The sequence below is a fragment of the Oncorhynchus mykiss genome, chromosome 25 (genome assembly GCF_013265735.2).
Source record: "Oncorhynchus mykiss isolate Arlee chromosome 25, USDA_OmykA_1.1, whole genome shotgun sequence".
NCBI lineage: Eukaryota > Metazoa > Chordata > Actinopteri > Salmoniformes > Salmonidae > Oncorhynchus > Oncorhynchus mykiss.
In genome coordinates, this window is record NC_048589.1 from 18,456,522 (window position 1) to 18,473,561 (window position 17,040).

Sequence of the window (17,040 nt, forward strand, 5' to 3'; positions counted from 1 at the left end):
CTCAGGCCGACATGCAGAGGACTAAGCCTATAGGCCACGGGTCACAGGAGAGAGCCTGTAACTGTTTAACCCCAGGACCTGTAGCCAGAACCACCACAGTCTCCAGTAATGATCTCTAAAGGGGGGCTGCATAGATAGAGGAGGGGGGAGAGAGAGAGAGAGGGAGAGAGAGAGAGGGAGAGAAAAAGAGAAAGCAAGTATCTTATCAGCAAAAGAGAAAGAGTGTGAGATAAAAAGTAAGAGAGGGAGAGCTCTGCTCAGTGTCTCAGAGAGACGAGTCACGGCTTTATGGCTGGGTGCAGGTCAGGGAGTAAAGGAGAGAGCATAGGAGGGAGCAGACTGGGAGGGATGGCTCCTTGTCTCATAGCTGATATGGATCTGTGTGCTGTCAGTTGCAGACTGCAGAGCGACACCTGCTCTCAGATCAGCCTAAAACAGACCCAGTGTGAGTGGAAACAAGCCCCTCTCCACACCACTGTAGCTGCGTCATGTCTCAGAGTCACATGACTAGCAAAGAGCCACCAGTGAAGTCAAGCCAGAAGCACATGACTGTACTGTATAGAGCGACACCCTGGATTCATTATGACATGTCACCTTCAATCTCCACACAAGGCCTCCAAATCCGAAGAAAAAGATCTGCGTCCCAGAATCCAAGCATTCTTCCACTGACGTCCACAGCTTCCACAAGCCCCTACGACCAGCTAGGGCAGTAGAGCAGCCCTGGAGGCTGGATTAGAGTGGAGAGCAGCAGGCTGCAGAGCAGGCTGGAGGTGGTGGCCATTTCCTACCGCTTATTAGAGTGGATTACTCAAGGCCTCAGCACGCCCGCCATGCAACCGTCAATCACACACCAAAGGAGGGCCGCAGTGCAGCACAGTGCTCTGAGCCAAGGGGGCCAGAGCCTGGATACCTCTCCACACCGGGAGATCAAAGGAACCCCGTCGCAGCCTCACTCCCTTTCCCTCCACTTCTCACTCATCGCTCAGGGTGTGTGGTGTGTGTGGTGAGGTGTGGGGGAACCTCCCCTCTGCCTTGAACTGCGGTGGCCCAGGAGGTCCCCCAGCCAGTCTCAGGCCCTCCGTTGGCCCCCTCTCTCCCCTCTCCCTGCACTGGGTAACCAGAGCCCCCCTCCCTTGTCTCCCCCCTCCCTAGTGGATGTAATTACATTACATGTCCCATGTCCTTTTAATTTGCCAACAAAGAGCAGGCAAGCAGGTGAGGCCAGGGACCAGGGCCCTTAGAAGTGCTTATTAGGCCACTCTGCTGAATTGTCAGATTCAAATTGTCCATTTCACCTACACCTCCCATTAAGGCTGTAGGAAGCAGGCTCATGCTGGGAGAGAGCAGGCTCTTTTATTGGGGGTTCTTTACCTCGACACCGACAAAAAGAGGAGAGAGAACAAAAAAAATGAAAACCAAAAACAGTAGCTTGACCCAATGTGTTGCTTGGCTTGCATTGGGCTGCCATTTTATAGTGGCGGTGTGGTGTCTGCCGACTGCAAAGGTGGATTTATACACCCTCAGATCATTAGCAGGGTGTCGCTCCCATTAGGTGGTGGAAACCGTCACTGGCAACAATGAACAGATCCGCCAGGCCACTAAGACTGCCAACCCCTCCACTCCCAGTCGCAGTATCAACCCAACGCACCCAAGCTTAGAGTTATGCACAGGACGGATTTATTCATCCCCCTCCCACCGCTTTTCATACCCCGCCAACACCTCTGAATTTCCTTGGGACTCCCACCCGCTACCGCAAGAACTGGTTCCGATCCTAACCGCAGACCTGCAATGTTATTTTAAGGGTATGTGATGCAGATCACTTGCCAGCCATGGTCCCAGCAATTTTTAGCCCTACAGGCAATATCAAAATGCGCTAAAATAACCTCAGAAATAGGTTAAAATACCCAGAGATTCTCACGTGGCCCATTATATTAGGCTATCGGTATTACTGGGCTATGACAGCCAATAGATTAGACATTGTTTGAAGAGAGCGGAGTTGGAGAGATTTGCACTTTATCTTGAGCAACGTTTTATAGCCTGCCTTTTAGGAGTGGGACTATTTTCAGACGGAAACAAATATGGGTGATCAATATGTATTTCTAGAGAAAGTAGCAAAATGTAGCATAATCATTTTTAGAAATTACATTTCCTTGGAAAGATAACTGCCCCGTGCTTCTCTGCCCATTCATAGGCTATAGCCTAGTCTATTTAATTGAGACCATATGCGCACCTGATCTCGCATGTATGGCTACTGAACTTGAAGCAGCAAGAATGATGAGAGCGGGTCACACCCTGATCTGTCTCACCTGTCTTCGTGATTGTCTCCACCCCCCTCCAGGTGTCACCCATCTTCCCCATTACCCCCTGTGTATTTATACCTGTGTTCTCTGTTTGTCTTTTGCCAGTTCGTTTTGTTTCATCAAGCCTACCAATGTTTTCCCTCTGCTCCTTTCTCTTGATTGTTCCTGTTTTCCCGGTGTTGACCATTCTGCTTGCTTTGACCCTGCCTGCCATCCTGTACCTTTGCCCCACCTATCTGGAATACTGACCTCTGTCTATCCTGACCCTGAACCTGCCTGCCGTCCTGTACCTTTGTCCAACCTATCTGGATTACTGACCCCTGCCTGCTCTTGACCTGTCTTTTGCCTGCCCCTGTTGGATTAATAAACTGTTGTTACTTCGACGTTGTCTGCATCTGGGTCTTACCTGAAACGTGATAGTACGAACTGGCCATGACTGACACAGCAGATCCTGGCCAGCTGCGCAACACCATCGCCTCCCAAGGAGCCACCATCGGTAGGCACGAGGAATTGCTTCAAGGCATTATGGAGGGGGTCCAAATGTTAGCTGAACGCCATGATCGGGCGTTGGACATTTTGCTGGAGCAATTTTGCAGGTTGTCTGGGAGGCAACCTACCACGGTGGTAACCCCACAGCCCCTCAGTAACTCAGCTGTTAGCTGTGCCGTCTCATCGGTCACTCCACATTCTCAGGAGCCCCGCTTACCTCCCCCGGAACGCTTCTATGGAGAGCCTGGTCAGGTGAGAGCCTGGTCAGGTGAGAGCCTGGTCTATGGAGAGCCTGTCAGGTGTTTCTAGCTCAGTTTGCCCTCATCTTCGAGCTTCAGCCGTCCCCTCGGATAGCTCCAAGATAGCCTACCTCATCACGCTGATGTCCGCGAAAACTCTCGCCTCGGCTACTGTTGTATGGGAACAACAGCCGGCCAGATGCGTTAGCCTGGAGGTTTTTCGTGGGAGGGGTGAAGAAGGTTTTTGATGCCCCGTTCTCCGGGAGAGAAGCTGCCCGGATGCTAATCCAGCTTCGGGCAGGACTCCTGCAGTGTGGCAGACTATGCCGTGGATTTCCGCACGTTGCAGCGGAGAGTGCTTGGAACCAGGAAGCTCTGTTCGATATGTTCCTGCACGGGCGTCTAGGAGGAGGTCAAGGACGAGCTTGCTGCTCGGGAGATATTTACGGATCTCAATTCCCTCATAGATTTGACCATCTGATGGGCGATTACGGTAACGACAGAGGGAGAGGAAATTTGATTTCGCTCACACGTCCAGGGATTCCACCTTGCCTCCGAGTCATCCCAGAAGTCCCCTATGGCCCCATTGCCGAGAGAACCCGGGGCTTCCCGACTTCCCCCAAGAGTTGCCGAACACGCCGAGAGTCACCGCCTCCCAAGCCTATGCAACTAGGCAGAGCTGGGCTGTCGCCAGCGGAACGGAAATACAGGATCAACGCAAAGAGTTGTCTGTATTGCGGGACTCTTGGTCATTTTGTGTCCTCTTGTCCTTTCAAGGACCAGTCTCACTGATAGGAGTGAGTATTCTGATGGGACATATGGAGAACTTTTCTGCTTCCCTTGTTCGCACCCCTTTTCATGCCAATCTGCTGTGGGGAAACCAGTCTAAATCTCTCCGGGTCCTCATTGACTGGAGCTTTTTGGACGCTACCCTGGCTTCCGAGCTGAACATCCCCACTCAGCCCCTTTCCATTCCAATGGATGTTAGAGCACTGTACGGCCGCTCTATAGGCCGGGTCACTCATTATACCACTCCCATCAACCTACAGGTGTCTGGGAATCACAGGGAGACTTTTCAATTTCTACTCACCAAGTCTCCTCAGATTCCCGTGGTTTTGGGATTCTCCTGGCTCCAGCAACACAATCCCCTCATCAACTGGTCTACTGGTGCCATCATGGGCTGAAGTCCATTCCTGGGGGCTCGGAAGGTGCCCCGGACCTCTCCGCCATTCCCGCGGAGTACCAGGACATTTGGGAGGTGTTCAACAAGGCCCGGGCCACTTTGCTTCCACCAAACCGACTAAATGACTGCGGGATTGACCTTCTCCCTAGCACCACTCCACCCTGGGGACGACTGTACTCGCTGTCAGGACTGGAGACCAGAGCTATGGAGACCTACGTTGGAGACCTACGTTGGGGACCCCCAAGCTTCAGGATTTATACATCCTTCATCCTCTCCCGCCTGCACAGGGTTCTTCTTTGTAGAGAAGAAGGACAAGACCCTTTGCTAGGGCTGGGCGATATGACAATATATATCGTGTGACTATCAAAAAACATCCATCATTTCATTTTATGCTCTACCGTTTATTTCGTTGTGTCACAAATCACACTCTTACGGCAATATTTTTTGTCAATTGGACGAGGCTTTGTAAGACGCACACGTGCTGTGTGGAAGGAAATTTGCAACACAAACAAACATGGAGGAGAGTGAACGTGACACAGAGCACGGAGACACGGGGCTCGTACCTAAAAGAGGGGCTACTTTGGTCACATGGACGTGGTTTGGGTATGAAAAGTCTGACACAGACCAGAAAACCGTCCTCTGCAAAATATACCGCAGGCTCAAACAGCACTAATCTCTTTTACCACGCAATAATCATGTGAAACAGTACAGAGCGAGTCTACGGATGAGACCCAAAAAAGTACAGTCGAGTGCTCAAAACAAACCCCCGACTCAGACGTTGCAAGATGGAAGGAGATAACAGCTGCCATTACAGCTTACATTTGCAAAGACATGGCCCCAATTTACACGGTCGAGAAACGAGGGTTTCGTGAGTTGGTCACTCGACCCAAGATACCAAATGCAAATTGATATGTGACACGTATTACTGCCAAAATAACATGCAAAACAGGCAAGCTCCCCCAAAATAATATATATTTCAGGCCTATATTTATTTTGTTTGCAACTATATTTGAAATGTTTTCTATTTACCTTTTAAGATTTTCTACAGTAATATTTTATATTTTGTTACATGCTTAATAGAAAATGTGCACAAAGGTTCTAAATAAAAGGAGAAATAATCAAATATGAGTAAGTAAGTACCTTTTATTAGTTGAGTATAATTCAAAATGTAATAAGAAATAGGCCTTTACATGTGGTCATTTTATATAAACTATTTATAAATTGAATTTACAGAAAATGTGATATATCGTGATATGTATCGTTATTGGGATTTGAAATTACCAATATCGGGATATGAGATTTTGGCCATATCCCTCAGCCCTACCCTGCGCCCGTGCATCAATGACATAACGGTGAAGAACCGCTACCAGCTCCCACTCATCTTCTCTGCCTTAGAGCCGCTCCAGGGTGCCACCGTGTTATCCAAGCTGGATCTACGGAACGCCTACCACCTGGTGCGGATATGGGAGGTAGATGAGTGGAAGACCGCCTTCAACACGGCCAGAGGCCACTACGAGTATTTGGTCATGCCATTAGGCCCCCTGCTGTGTTCCAAGCTCTGGTAAATTATGTTCTCCGTGACATGTTGAATCGGTTCGTCTTCGTCTACATTGATGACATCCTCTTCTTCTCCCGCTCCGCATATAAAGCAGAAAGATGACCGTTTCCAAATACAGTGCCTTGCGAAAGTATTCGGCCCCCTTGAACTTTGCAACCTTTTGCCACATTTCAGGCTTCAAACATAAACATATAAAACTGTATTTTTTTGTGAAGAATCAACAACAAGTGGGACACAATCATGAAGTGGAACGACATTTATTGGATATTTCAAACTTTTTTAACAAATCAAAAACTGAAAAATTGGGCGTGCAAAATTATTCAGCCCCTTTACTTTCAGTGCAGCAAACTCTCTCCAGAAGTTCAGTGAGGATCTCTGAATGATCCAATGTTGACCTAAATGACTAATGATGATAAATACAATCCACCTGTGTGTAATCAAGTCTCCGTATAAATGCACCTGCACTGTGATAGTCTCAGAGGTCCGTTAAAAGCGCAGAGAGCATCATGAAGAACAAGGAACACGCCAGGCAGGTCCGAGATACTGTTGTGAAGAAGTTTAAAACCGGATTTGGATACAAAAAGATTTCCCAAGCTTTAAACATCCCAAGGAGCACTGTGCAAGCGATAATATTGAAATGGAAGGAGTATCAGACCACTGCAAATCTACCAAGACCTGCCGTCCCTCTAAACTTTCAGCTCATACAAGGAGAAGACTGATCAGAGATGCAGCCAAGAGGCCCATGATCACTCTGGATGAACTGCAGAGATCTACAGCTGAGGTGGGAGACTCTGTCCATAGGACAACAATCAGTCGTATATTGCACAAATCTGGCCTTTATGGAAGAGTGGCAAGAAGAAAGCCATTTTTTAAAGATATCCATAAAAAGTGTTGTTTAAAGTGTGCCACAAGCCACCTGGGAGACACACCAAACATGTGGAAGAAGGTGCTCTGGTCAGATGAAACCAAAATGGAACTTTTTGGCAACAATGCAAAACGTTATGTTTGGCGTAAAAGCAACACAGCTGAACACACCATCCCCACTGTCAAACATGGTGGTGGCAGAATCATGGTTTGGGCCTGCTTTTCTTCAGCAGGGACAGGGAAGATGGTTAAAATTGATGGGAAGATGGATGGAGCCAAATACAGGACCATTCTGGAAGAAAACCTGATGGAGTCTGCAAAAGACCTGAGACTGGGACGGAGATTTGTCTTCCAACAAGACAATGATCCAAAACATAAAGCAAAATCTACAATGGAATGGTTCAAAAATAAACATATCCAGGTGTTAGAATGGCCAAGTCAAAGTCCAGACCTGAATCCAATCGAGAATCTGTGGAAAGAACTGAAAACTGCTGTTCACAAATGCTCTCCATCCAACCTCACTGAGCTCGAGCTGTTTTGCAAGGAGGAATGGGAAAAAATGTCAGTCTCTCGATGTGCAAAACTGATAGAGACATACCTCAAGCGACTTACAGCTGTAATCGCAGCAAAAGGTGGCGCTACAAAGTATTAACTTAAGGGGGCTGAATAATTTTGCACGCCCAATTTTTCAGTTTTTGATTTGTTAAAAAAGTTTGAAATATCCAATAAATGTCGTTCCACTTCATGATTGTGTCCCACTTGTTGTTGATTCTTCACAAAAAAATACAGTTTTATATCTTTATGTTTGAAGCCTGAAATGTGGCAAAAGGTCGCAAAGTTCAAGGGGGCCGAATACTTCCGCAAGGCACTGTAATCTGAAAGACAACAAAAATATTTGAATCCCAAAATTGTCTGTCTGACCGACCGCTCCCAACCGCAGGATGAAAAATGCTGATTGTACAATGATCTCTGTCAGACCGCAGGTCCTGCCGTCATCCCGCGAAAATGCAGCCCTCTACCCTGGCTGTCGCCAACGGATCCAATTTATGCACGCCTAACCGCTGTGTCAGATTTTCCCCGCACCATTCACATATATAAACACATATAGTCCAATACACATACACAACTAAATACTCCACTCCTCTTTAGCTCAAAAGGGAAAATATTGATGTGATTTTTACCAGTGTAGGAAGGATTGAAGCTGGTGAAACAGAATTCTCAGCAAAAATGTCTAATGTCATTCCAATGCTGTTCACTCACAACATTATGCACTAGTTTGGAAAACTTGGAAATCTTCCATGTTCCACATGAAACACAAATTCATCTATAAAAGTTGAACTAGTCACACATTAGGACCTGTCAAGAGGCAGGAAACAATTTGCGCCAGGCTTCAACATGTCTTCACTAAAAATAACCACTTGCATCTGCAATTTATCAAGTGTCTTTTCTAATCTAGTGAAAATAGGATTGCAACTGATGTTTATTACTGTTTAATCGAAAAAAGAACAGCCTTGTTTAACAGACAGGAAATGAATGGTTTTCAGAAATAGTACAATATCCTCCTGTAAAAAAAGCTGCCAAACAGCTTGGTTTTAACACAGACCATTAAATGTTTGCTCTCACCTTGCTGAATGTCCTTCATTTCCAGGTGCAGACTTGAGATGAGGATGCCCACTGCTTGGGAACGTTTCCCATCCAGCAGCTTGATAATCTGCAGGAGAGACATACCGGTAAACGTCATAACTTAATCACAGTGATTATATCGGAGAGCGATAATAATATTGGCATTATATATCCTTTATTTGATCACCATATCCATTTGATTCAAGTGGCACCGTTTATACAGTTGAAAAGATCCAGACCAACAGTTCATTTAAAAAAATGCAATTAAGATTTATTATAATATGATATGCTGTACACACTGTAAGTCATCCACTGTCTTTTTCCCAGAGAGGCCAAAGGAAAGTATCACTTAGTCACTTCCCAGAGCCAGACCACTTGAAGATAGATTGACTCTGGGTGGGGACAGAAGAAGTGCTCTAAAGAAGAGTAACATACAACATACTAACATCTCTGTGGAGTGTCTGGATTGACCCTAAAGCCAGACTCATCTACACAATGTCATAATCCTTCACGGTCCATGATAACAGGCAGGGATTGAGTAAGGATAGAAATCCACAGGTTTCAGCATGCCTTATCAAATGGCATCCCTAACAGTACAGAGCACAGAGTACAGAGAAGTTCCCCTGTAAAAGTGCATTAATTATATAGTAGGGCCCGGGACAATATCAGTATCACGATACTCATTTGTATCGTGGCAAAGAAGCAAAACACAAAGCGGATTTGATTTCTTTATGATTGTTATTGATATTGATATTGATTTCTTTTTCTTTATGTTGTCATCCAGAGTCACATTTCCTAGCTGTATAACACATTCTTTTTCATAAATCAGGTTTTTAAAGGACCACAGAGTTTGGTCTGCTTCTTGTTTTCACTTTTACCATAAAAACAAACATCACAATACTGGTATTGTGACAGCCCTATGATATAGTCAAAAATATTAAGTCACAGGAAAGTAAAAAAGTGAACCATAAAAGGACATATTTTCAGTGTGGAAGAGCAGGCAAGGTTTTTTTTATAACAAACTATAAATTCACAGGATTTTTATTTGTGCCTACACATGGTCACAATTACTTATGACTGAATTACCCATAAAGCTAGAAACAGTTTTGGCAAGGTAAAGCCCAGCTCTAAAACTTAATGTCTCAGCCTTCTTCATTAGGTAACACTGGCCGTTATTACTGCATCTCAGCTACTGGGCCATCCAGTGGGAACCAAGGAGCAGAAGCCTTAGAAGTGAGTATTGCGTTACAGAAGGTAAGAGTGCATGCTGCTTCCACGTCCATTACTAATATCACACTGGGGATCTCCTGTACAGGGACATGAGAGGGGAGCAGGCAGAGTGAGAGGCTTTTCCAACACCTTTAATGAACTGCACTGGTTGGGCCACACTAAAAGCCTTCCAGGAACCCTGGCCACTCGCTGTGGCTCCAGAAGCACCAATTAGCCCGACCAGTTAACTTAATGAGAAAAGACAACTGATCTGGAGGAACAAGCCTGGATGCTTACTCTCAGACACGCAAGGAAGGAACCTGCTGATGCTAAGAGTTCTCTGTTCGCAATCCATGACAAGTATGTATCAAAAGATAACAGCTACCTCCAGTGGACACTGGGAGAACTACCCACCAATCCAAGCCAAGGTGAAGTCCTTCCAGCAGACCAAAAAAACCCCACTTGAAATAGACTGGAGACATTGGTTTGACATTGAAATGAAGATTGAAATAACAAAAGGAAGACAGTGGTTTGAGAAGTTGCAGGTGGCTGGTGTTGGGGAGAGGGCACCAGGTTCAGCAGAGAGCTGATAGTTTATACAGCCATGGCTGAGGGGGCAGGCAGCTATACGGGTGACTGCGAACCAACCATGTCTGAGTTCACCCACCCTGGAGATACGTTACAATAACAAATGGATCAAGAGAGCTCATAAATTACCACCTCCAATGAACGCTCAACATCTCCACACAACATTCTGCACTCTCCATGTGTTAATCTTACACCCACTCTCCCACGTCACACTCAACACTCAAAATATGCTTTTAATAAACCTCAGTGTGAACGACCATAAGTCATCTCTAAAGACGTAGGGTCTGAACAAATTAAAGCCACTGTTTGTTTTACAGCAATCCATGGTGTACAAACTGGATAGGAGCTTGATTCGTGTGGGTGGTGGGAATTGCTGTGTAATGTTTACGCAGGCCGTATTACTGGTGTACACGTGGGGCGGCGGGCGGGGGTGTGTGGGGGTGGGGGGGGGTATGGTGAGGGGGACAGCCTGCCGGTCCTGGCACAGTAAATCCTGTCGGGGTGTAATCTAAACAGCCCCCACGCTGTGGCTCGCTGGGTTTCCTCATCTCATCTCTGTAGCACTCCACATCGCTCCTGCAGCTCATATCATCACACCCAAAATGCAGCGACACGCGCAGCCTCTCCTCTCCACTTTAAACGCCCCCACAGGTGTCCTCTCCTCTCCTCAGTGTGGAACCGAGTGGAGCCACATGCCTACAATTACCCCCAGTCTGGTGTAGAGTAGCCTGGACGGCCGTGGAGTGTGGAGGCTGAAAGGGAGCTTATTCCCCTGCATGTCATCTCTGCTGCTTTGATATGATAATCAGTGGCGCGAAAGGAAAGGCATCCAGATTAAACAGCAGCTTTCATTTGTATTGGACACATGATAATCAAATCAAATTTTATTGGTCACATACACATGTTTAGCCCTGTACGTACTCATTCCACCAGCCCCTTTTCTCCAACACTGATGGTCCTGTGTGTGGAGCTGTCCTTAACAAGGGAGGTGAGTAAAGTGACTGATCTCCATAATGCACACACACATTCCAGTAATTTCCCTCTGACTGGGATCACAGGCGTTAGCTGATCTGGCAGCACTTTCTAGACAAGTAACAAGTGCGATAGGCATGTATAGCTGTACTGTCATCACATACACCATTGTGCCCTACAGCCAACATGCTTAGTGCACTGAAAACCATAATGTGTGCAGTGTAGCTGCTCTTCATAAATTGATAGAGATAACTACTGGGCAGAGATTAACTGACTTGTCTCTGTGTTGTGTCATATCGGTGTGGTGGTGAGGCCAGGACAGGACTATTGGCTTGTCAGATTACCTCTGGGGCAGATATTGCAGAGTAAGGCAAAACAGAGCTCTTCATTGACCCTGTGTCTCCGCAGGCCCAGTCTGGCTCTGTCTGTTAGCTAGCTAGATGACAGTCTGCTCTTCTCCTTTCCATCCCCCTCTCCTTTCCCCTCTCCTCTTTCCCTCCATCCTCCTCCCTTTCCATCCCCCTCTCCTTTCCCCTCTCCTCTTTCCCTCCATCCTCCTCTCTCCAGCCCCCCTCTCCTCCTCCCTCTCCATCCCCATCTCCACTGTCCTCTCCACTTTCCTCTCTATCCCAGTTTCCTCCCTCCTCCTTTGTCCAGTCAGAGCCCGTTGTTCTGGGAACCTATCAGCAAATGATGATTCAGAGAGTTTGAACGTTGGTAGTATAAACTTTTAGGGATAAAATATGAAGAAGTAAACAAGTTACTTTTGTTTAGCTGACCTTTCTAAAAGTGTTGGACTGCCAAGGGGCTGTAGCCAACCTTTTCCACAGTTGGTAATCATAGCTGAACCCAGGCTGCTCTCTCTGGGCTGAGTTTTGTAACCCAGGCTGCTCTCTCTGGGCTGAGTATTGTAACCCATGGCTCAAATCACAATAGATATCTATACCACATATTGTATCTACCATCTCAAATAAGAATGACAAAATCAAATGTTAGTTTATGTAGTTTTCACGAAGGAGAAGTATCCCCCTTTCTAATGGGTTACGTGCCATTGGGTCTGCACAGCTCAGGCCAATTCTCAGGGCCCATGCTGTAGTCAAGTCCAATGCTGCAACTCTGCACTTCCCCAGCCATGTGTGTCAGCGCTCCCACTGCCCCCATGGCCCTAAGTGTGGCGTCCAAGCAGATAAAATCAGCCATTGTACCAGACTGTCCCCTTCCCAATCCATACACATTCTGATCAATCTGTCAAGGCTCCAGTCCACTCTAGAGATCTCAGTGTGGGTGAGTGTGTGTGTCCATCTCTAGTGCTCTCCATCCAGTCTGGTCACTCTGAACCCATCAACTGGCCCAATATTTGATCAAGCTCAGCCAACTGTCTCCTGTCTCCCTGACCCTGCCTGCAGGGCTGGCCCCTAAATCAGCCTCCTAGCTCACGTTGATATCTGACTCAGCTGCTTTCCCAGTAAGCATCTTTTGGATGTCTTTTCCAGATGTTGATGTCAGGTGCATTTTAGGTGCTGATTGAAAGGCGAAAATACTTATTTTCCGGACGTCAAAAATATGTACTTTTCGAATGTTGAAATCAGGTGCATTTCACATGCTGAATGAAAGGTGAAAATACATCTTTTCAGGATGTAAAAAATATGTATTTTCCAGACGTTGAAAATACGTCATTTACAGATGTTGAAAAGACATGTTTTTCAGTCATTGATTCTATGGCCAAATTTCAACTGCATATTTACATGATCAATGAAGTAAGCAATATATCACAATAATACTTTTTCAAGTCTCCTAAGATAGGAAAGAGGAGCCAACTGAAGACTGCAACAGAATGCATTATTGCTCCCACTGTCACATGCACATTTGTAAGCTTTTTCAAAAGCTTTAAAACTTGTCAGCGATGATGTTCAAAGTAGTCCAACCCACAGAATAAACCAACAGACCACTTCAACTACAATAACATTTCAGTAACAGTTACAGATTTTTGTTGTTGTTGCTGTGACTGTGACATGTTGTTGTTTATCTACCTTAGTTGAATGCACTGACTGTAAGTCACGTTGGATAAGAGCGTCTGCTGAATGACCAAAATGTAAATGTGAAAACAAGCATTTCAAGAGCCCCGCCCCTAAACAAGTTCAAATTTGAACCAAATCTGTTTCACAAGTTTGAACATCACAGGACAGTACAGCACAGATTAGTACATCAGAACACAGTAGAGCTACAGTAAGGTACGGTACAGGACAGTAAAGTTTAATTCAGTAGAGTTTAATTCAGTAGAGTAAAGTACAGTACAGTGCAGTTCAGTAGATTAGGGTGGAAGTCGAAAATATTTTTTTTTCTTCATAAATAACAACTGTTTTTCTGCATCAAGTGTGAAGGAAATCTCGAGCTTTTGCTCACCTGATATAGAATACCTCATGGTAAGCTGCAGACCCTTTATCTACCAAGAAAGTTCTCAAGCCAACACCAATCTGGCACTCAGCGAACTGTATGGGGCCATAAACAAACAAGAACCGGCTCACCCAGAGGCAGCGTTTCTGGTGGGCGGTTACTTTAACGCGGGGAGACGTTAAACCATCCTACCTCACTTCTACCAACACGTCTCCTGCGCCACTAGGGGCGCTAAAACTCTAGACCACTTTTATTCTACCCACAGAAACACATACAAGGCCCTCCCTCGTCCTCCATTCGGCAAATCTAACCAACAAAAGATCAAACAGGAAGTACCAGTGATGCACTCAATACAGAAGTGGTCGGATGAAGCAGACGCAAGACTATAAGACTGTTTTGCTAGTACAGACTGGGATATGTCCTGGGATTCATACCACAACAGTCATGGGCTTCATCAATAATTGCATAGGTAATGTCGTCCCCACAATGACTATAAGAACGTATCTGAACCAAAAACTATGGATTACAAGCAATATCAGCTATGGGGTAAAAGCCTAGAGCTACCGGTAACAAGGAACCAGACATGGATGGATAGAAAGAAGCCCTCTACGACCTCCAACAAGACATTAAACAAGACATTTAACATTACACTGGAGTGTGATGGGACAAGGACATCCTAGCCAGCCAAACCCTCCCCTAACCCAGGCAACGCTGGGCCTCGTGGGTCTCCCGTTCACGGCCGGCTGCGACACAGCCCGGGATCGAACCCGGATCTGTAGTGATGCCACTCAGTAGACCACAGCCCACTTTTCTATGCTCAAGGGGAGAGAGAGACAAATAGCTAGACTGTTTTACTATTAAAGTCAATACTAGTATTGTTTTCAATTTCGTAAGTAGTTTATGTTTCTTAACCAGGCAAATCTAAATAGTAGGCTGGTGACTGGTAAGAAGAAGAAAGATAGTCACTTGCGCGATGCGTAGCTTATGACTGGAGGCGGAGCCAGAGTGGAGCCTGCCTGCCCACAATCACTGTGTGTGCCAGGTGTGGCACGTCCTTCCCACTGCTAGAGAACAGAACCCTCGCTGCTCTGCACACCCAGTGCTGCAAATATTCTGCTTATCATAGTAGCCTATCCAGTCCAAGTGCAAATACAAGTCACGAGAAGGTGAGTCCGAGTCACCAATGGTAAAGTCCAGGTCGAGTCACAATTCATGAAAGTCCTACTACAGCACTGGTACACTATTGTTTACTTTTCTTAACTGTACTCTATTGTATTATACTGTACTGTACTGTGCTGTACTGTGCTCCACTGTACTGTGCTCTAATGTGCTGTACTGTGCTCTACTGTGCTGTACTGTGCTCTACTATATAGTATTGTACTGACCTCTACTGTCACGATCGTCGTAAAGCATACTCGGACCAAAGCGCAGCGCGATATGGGTTCCACATGTTTATTCAATGAAACGCACAAAAACATTAAAGAACAAACAAAATGTCACATTCTGGAGTGCTCACAGGCAACAACACAAAAACAAGATCCCACAAAACACAGTGGGGAAATGGCTGCCTAAATGTGATCCCCAATCAGAGACAACGATAAACAGCTGCCTCTATTTGGGAACCATACCAGGCCAACATAGAAATAAAACAACCTAGATTACCCACCCTAGTCACAACCCGACCTAACAAAAATAGAGAATAAAAAGGCTCTCTATGGTCAGGGCGTGACATCTACACTGCTTTTATTTAGTGTACTGTGTACTGTACTGTAATAATCTGTATTCTGCTGTGCTCTACTGTGCTGTATTGTACTTTACTGTGCTGTCCAAATGTGTGAAACTTACAGTGGGGCAAAAAAGTATTTAGTCAGCCACCAATTGTGCAAGTTCTCCCACTTAAAAAGATGAGAGAGGCCTGTAATTTTCATCATAGGTACCCTTCAACTATGACAGACAAAATGAGAAAAAAAATCAAGAAAATCACATTGTAGGATTTTTAATGAATTTATTTGCAAATTATGGTGGAAAATAATAGTATTTGGTCAATAACGAAAGTTTATCTCAATACTTTGTTATATACCCTTTGTTGGCAATGACAGAGGTCAAACGTTTTCTGTAAGTCTTCACAAGGTTTTCACACACTGTTGCTGGTATTTTGGCCCATTCCTCCATGCAGATCTCTTCTAGAGCAGTGATGTTTTGGGGATGTTGCTGGGCAACACAGACTTTCAAATCCCTCCTAAGATTTTCTATGGGGTTGAGATCTGGAGACTGGCTAGGCCACTCCAGGACCTTGAAATGCTTCTTACGGAGCCACTCCTTTGTTGCCCGGGCGGTGTGTTTGGGATCATTTTCATGCTGAAAGACCCAGCCACGTTTCATCTTCAATGCCCTTGCTGATGGAAGGAGGTTTTCACTCAAAATCTCACGATACATGGCCCCATTCATTCTTTCCTTTACACGGATCAGTCGTCCTGGTCCCTTTGCAGAAAAACAGCCCCAAAGCATGATGTTTCCACCCCCATGCTTCACAGTAGGTATGGTGTTCTTTGGATGCAACTCAGCCTTCTTTGTCCTCCAAACACGACGAGTTGAGTTTTTACCAAAAAGTTATATTTTGGTTTCATCTGACCATATGACATTCTCCCAATCTTCTTCTGGATCATCCAAATGCTCTCTAGCAAACTTCAGACGGGCCTGGACATGTACTGGCTTAAGCAGGGGGATACGTCTGGCACTGCAGGATTTGAGTCCCTGGCGGCGTAGTGTGTTACTGATGGTAGGCTTTGTTACTTTGGTCCCAGCTCTCTGCAGGTCATTCACTAGGTCCCCCCATGTGGTTCTGGGATTTTTGCTCACCGTTCTTGTGATAATTTTGTCCCCACGGGGTGAGATCTTGCGTGGAGCCCCAGATGGAGGGAGATGATCAGTGGTCTTGTATGTCTTCCATTTCCTAATAATTGCTCCCACAGTTGATTTCTTCAAACCAAACTGCTTACCTATTGCAGATTCAGTCTTTGGTGGCTGACTAAATACTTTTTTGCCCCACTGTAGATGTCTATGATTGTTTTAGATTTGGTCCGTACCAAAAATCGACATCCAGTCTGAACAGGACCAATTTTTTTTCATGATTTCTCTCAACCAATAACTATTACCAGGTTTCGTAAGAAAATGACTATTAAACTTAGTCAAAAGGACAATCAAAAGAATATTCCAAATCAAGGAGTAGGACAGGTTAGTCTGCAGCTGATTGTGAAGTGTAAGCAGAAGCTAAAGGTGGATCCTACCCAGCTGTGATTCTATACATAGGGCCAGGGAGAGGAGAGGAAAAGTGAACTCACTGCCACCTGATAGCCTAGTTTGATGTCGCACAAGAGCTTCCTACACCAATCACCATGAATTGGACAGTCAGGAGGAAGACGAGAAAAGAGAGGGGATCGATTTACTCCTGGAAAACTTTGTGTTGTTCCTAGATTAGACTCCATGTAATGCTAGGATACTTGTTTATGTGGCTCTACTTGGGCTAACTCAGCAGAGCTCCTAATGGAATGTTCCAGAGGTAAGTGGTCTAGGGTTGGAGAATAAGGTATAATCTGCTGACACCATTGTATTCATTCAGCA

General features: G+C 45.6%; 1 protein-coding gene across 2 annotated transcripts in view; it reads right to left on the bottom strand.

Annotated features, from left to right (window-relative positions):
• The window catches only part of LOC110505502 (formin), a 122,382-nt gene that overhangs the window by 65,353 nt on the left and 39,989 nt on the right, over positions 1–17,040 (bottom strand). For both annotated transcript variants that reach the window (XM_036962244.1, XM_036962243.1), the window contains one exon: positions 8,257–8,344. In XM_036962244.1, coding sequence (XP_036818139.1) covers positions 8,257–8,344 — 88 coding nt within the window. The remainder of the gene's footprint in view (positions 1–8,256; positions 8,345–17,040) is intronic.